This window comes from Gossypium hirsutum, chromosome D07 (assembly GCF_007990345.1).
Source record: "Gossypium hirsutum isolate 1008001.06 chromosome D07, Gossypium_hirsutum_v2.1, whole genome shotgun sequence".
NCBI lineage: Eukaryota > Viridiplantae > Streptophyta > Magnoliopsida > Malvales > Malvaceae > Gossypium > Gossypium hirsutum.
The window spans coordinates 51,959,921-51,963,956 of NC_053443.1; the positions used below are offsets into that span (position 1 = coordinate 51,959,921).

A 4,036-nucleotide genomic window follows, 5' to 3' on the forward strand; every position below is an offset into this window, starting at 1 on the left:
TTAGTTCTTTTCGATTTAGTAATTCAACTTTTCAAAATTAAATAGGCAAAAAGTTGACGTGGGCTCTTTTAATTGGCCTAATAAAATTTTAACCCTCTAATGTTTACACATTTTATCAATTTGATCCTAAATATTAAAAAAATCAATAAATTTAGCCTTCAACATCTATAATTCTAATTCTAATTCTTTTAAAAAATTAATAAATTTAAACCTCAACATTTACAAAATTTGTAAGTTTAGTTCTAATAAGAATATAATGTAGGGCCTGTTTGTTTCACTGAAAATGGCTTCCAAAAAATAATTTCTAGAAAATGACTTACTTCCTTGGAAAAGTTAATATTTTCTGGTATTTAGATGAATTTATGTAAAATATTTTCTGTTTTTTAACAGATTTCTTAAAAATATTTTATAAAAGTTGTTTTCAATGAAACAAACATATAATTGATATTTTCTTATCTTTTCATTGTTTAATTGAGTTTATTTTATATCTATAAATTTATATTTTACATTGTTTTTCTATATATTAAAAATATGTTAGATTTAGGTTCATTACAACGTCATTTTTTAGTTACACGACTACCAAGTGAGTATTTTTTATTTAAAAATGTGACATCAACAAAACTGACAAAAAAATTTAACAATGTCAACAATTAAACTTGATTTTCAAATCTGAAAAGTGAAGAGACTAAATTCTTGAAAATAAAAGTACAGAGACTAAATTGTAAATTTGTGAAGAGTACATAGACTTATGACATATTGTAACCTTTATACTACAAAATATTTATTGTTAATATATTTATAATCGTAATAAATATTTATTATTAAAATATTAATATTGTATATTTTCAATAATATGTGAAGAATATTATTTAAAATTATTATTTTTAAAATTTATTATTAAAATAAATTTAGAATATTAAATAATTTATTAAATAATAAATTATATTAATAATTTATTATATGAATAATTATAATATTTTATTTTAATATTTTTAATATTTTTAAAAATAAAATGTATTATCAATATAATAATATTAAGTTTGCTTTTAAGTTAATTTTTATATAAAAATAAAATAGGAGTTATTTTTCAAAAAATGACTTAGAGCTATTTTCCTTAAAATGACTTACACTTTATAAAGAGTAAGTCGTTTTACCAAAAAATGACTTATTTTACGTTGATCTGTAAGTCAATTTCGGTTGACTAAATTATTTTTCTGTAAAAAAAACATGAAAATATAAATAATACTTTCCTAAAATCTTTTACCAATGACAAATCAACCGTGGGTCAATTTTGTGCTTACCATCAGATTAACACTACAATCTACTGGCCCTGCCTTAAAACGTTTTTCATTGCATTTGTGGATTTTTTGTTTTTCATACATTTTAATCTGCTAGATTGACTTAGCCCACAGGCCGCTAGCTCCTGTCTTTCTCTTTGATTTTCTAATCCCAAACAACGACAATCTACGAAAGATCTTAATCAACCTACTAGCATATTTCCTTTGCGAAGAAAAATTTACAGAGCCTATGCAACTCGTTACTTCTCCCAGAGTATTCTTTCTCTTGCTCCCCGATCTTCTTTCTAATGCATACGGTTTGATACACTGCGATTTGTTGGGATTGGAATTTGTTTTCTTCGACATTTCATGCCATTGAAGGCTCTTTTTCAATGACATTAACTCTTGTTCAAGGTTCTGTAGTCTAAAGCTCGTTGATTCATAGTTCCTCCCCATTGCTGGAAGGTCATCTTGTAGGAACAAGCTCAAAGGTTTGCTGTTTGGCGACTCTACTGCGTCCTTGTATGGACTTTCTTCCGGGTCTAAGGGTCTTGAGTTCGGACATCTTGAGCTCGACAGGCTGCCGGAGAACTGACCTGTGAACCTCAATGAGTCGGAGCATTCTTTAAATGCTTGGTGGGTGTTTAGCTGTTGAACGAAGAGAGCCTGGACTATCAGTCGCAGTGGCATCAACTCATTTTGAACTGCTTCAATGCATGCCTCTTGTGAAAGTTTTTGGCAGTTTAGGTATTTGCAGACTGATCCCTTCTCTTCTTGTGTTATATCTCTATGTGCCTGACCAACAGTTGGAGGGAGGTTTAGCTCGATTTTAAACACGACATGAATAAACGAAAATTGTTTAAAAAACTTACCTGTAGGTAGCTATTCATTGCTCTATAAAGCTGATCATGTGTCTGACGGTAAGATATGGGTAATAACTCGATGAGTTCCATGAACTTATTAGGCTCCATTTGTGGATCAGAAGCCATATGGGAGAGGTATGTGTCCCATAATTCTGCAACAATGGAGTTGCTTGCTGAAGGAGAAGGGTTAGTCTCCATGTTAAACGATGCAAAAGTTGAAAATATGGTCTTCATAGTAGCCAATTCCTTGCTTGATGAAATGGACTCTGTTCCAATCTGTGGGAGGAGGAAATCTTCCACTTGGGCAAAGTGTAACATAGTTGCTATCTGGTCTTGCAATTTCACTTGTCTGTCACTTGTTAAACCAAATTCTAAGGATCTAGAAAGCATTGCAAAGTAGAATCCAACAGGAATGGCCCTACTGGCCTTCTCCCCAATTGGCAGTAAATCAAGAATCCTTTGTAAAATGGCAGAAACATTGTTGTCTGAGTCACTGTCAGCAGTTTTCTCACCTGAGTTCTCCCAGTATTGGTGAGTCTTCTCGGAGAGTACCCATTTATTTGCATAGAAAACAATGATGGGAGTCACATATTTTTCTTTCATTCCTTGCCTTCTTAAGGACCCAATTATCCTTTTGAAGAATCCAAATGGTAGGGCTATGAGATCCTTGATCCATAAGTCCTTGCTCGCTATTGCTTTCACTGTTTCACTGTTCCAAGCCTCACCAGTCAATGCTTCCAATGTAACAACTGGTTTGTCCCTTCTCTCTGGATCAAGAATCTCCATGCAGGCCATAAAGGCCAAGGACTCGATGCACCGGCTCACGATTAACAGCTCCTCGGACCAGGGGAGCAACATTTGACATTTCTGGAGAACAATCAATGTGTCATCCCAACTCTGCAACACCACTTGGTTCAAATAGAGATCGAACCGCTCGCAGAGGTTGCCGGTGCAGTACGCTTCTGTCATTTCAAGAAACTCGGCTGCACACCTCAGGGCCGCCACATTAAAAGGGTCAACCAATGTGGTGGAGCCGTAGATGAACAATATAATCATCTCGAATGTTTCAGGTCCTCCAGGGAAATCTTGTGGCAACTCAAGCTCATTCGATTCAGTCAATCTCTTCTGAAAGTATCCACTCTTTGAAAACAATGGATGCTGGCAAAACACATAGCAAACAGCATCAATATAAGTTGTATAGAAACTAATTGAATTTGAAATTTTGATTGCATCTATGGTTTTGGGCTATACCTTATGCAGGCTGAAGGTTCTTTCGCCTACTCGAACACGAATTGAAAGAGGAAGTCCAGTTTCTTGGCACCTGAAATGGTCAAAAACCGAAAACATAAGTGCTTTCAGCAGAAATACAAACATGGAACTGGAAAGCCATTTATGTTCTTACCATGAAATGATCTTAATCTTGAGCAGGGCACTGACATTGGGTGAAGAAAAAGGACTCGAAGCTACTGAACTATCCTTAGAACTTGAACCTTCCATTGTCAATTGTTCATAGGAAACTAAAGGAACTGAGATGAAAACTTTGTAAAACCAACCGAGGTCAATATCACTGCAAACACAAACATGCACTGTCACTTGTCAGTCCCATTTATCTCTATCAAATGGTACAAATAAATGATTGAGATATGACTCAAGCATCGAAGTAAAGAAAAAGTTAATACGAATAGTATCACCTTGGAACAACAATACTATAAACCAAATGAGTTTTAATAAACCATTTTGCTATATAATAGATATAGTCGTGAGATGATATGCACACGAGTGGAGCTCAAAATCCCAATTTTAAGGCTTCAAAAACGTAAAGTTCCTCGAGTAGTGAGAAGGTTGAATTCTTGTACCGCTTTCTTAGCCTCCGCCAATAGAATATGGTGCAAATTT

General features: G+C 33.9%; 1 protein-coding gene across 1 annotated transcript; it reads right to left on the minus strand.

Annotated features, from left to right (window-relative positions):
• Positions 1–1,367: 1,367 nt before the first annotated feature.
• LOC107955022 (BTB/POZ domain-containing protein At5g48130) lies at positions 1,368–3,750 on the minus strand. Its single transcript, XM_016890724.2, has 3 exons — positions 3,392–3,750; positions 2,150–3,298; positions 1,368–2,072 (listed from the first exon to the last, which is right to left on the minus strand). The coding sequence occupies exons 1-3, from the start codon at positions 3,512–3,514 to the stop codon at positions 1,392–1,394; spliced, it is 1,953 nt and encodes a 650-aa protein (XP_016746213.1). The 5' UTR covers positions 3,515–3,750; the 3' UTR covers positions 1,368–1,391.
• Positions 3,751–4,036: the final 286 nt, after the last annotated feature.

Coding starts and splice junctions, on each gene's coding strand:
- LOC107955022 (XM_016890724.2), bottom strand. CDS start 3,514: ATGTTTGTATTTCTGCTGAAAGCACTTATGTTTTCGGTTTTTGACCAT. Junction 3,299..3,391: donor GAACCTTCAGCCTGCATAAG/GTATAGCCCAAA, acceptor GTGTTTTGCCAG/CATCCATTGTTTTCAAAGAG. Junction 2,073..2,149: donor CAATGAATAGCTACCTACAG/GTAAGTTTTTTA, acceptor ACTGTTGGTCAG/GCACATAGAGATATAACACA.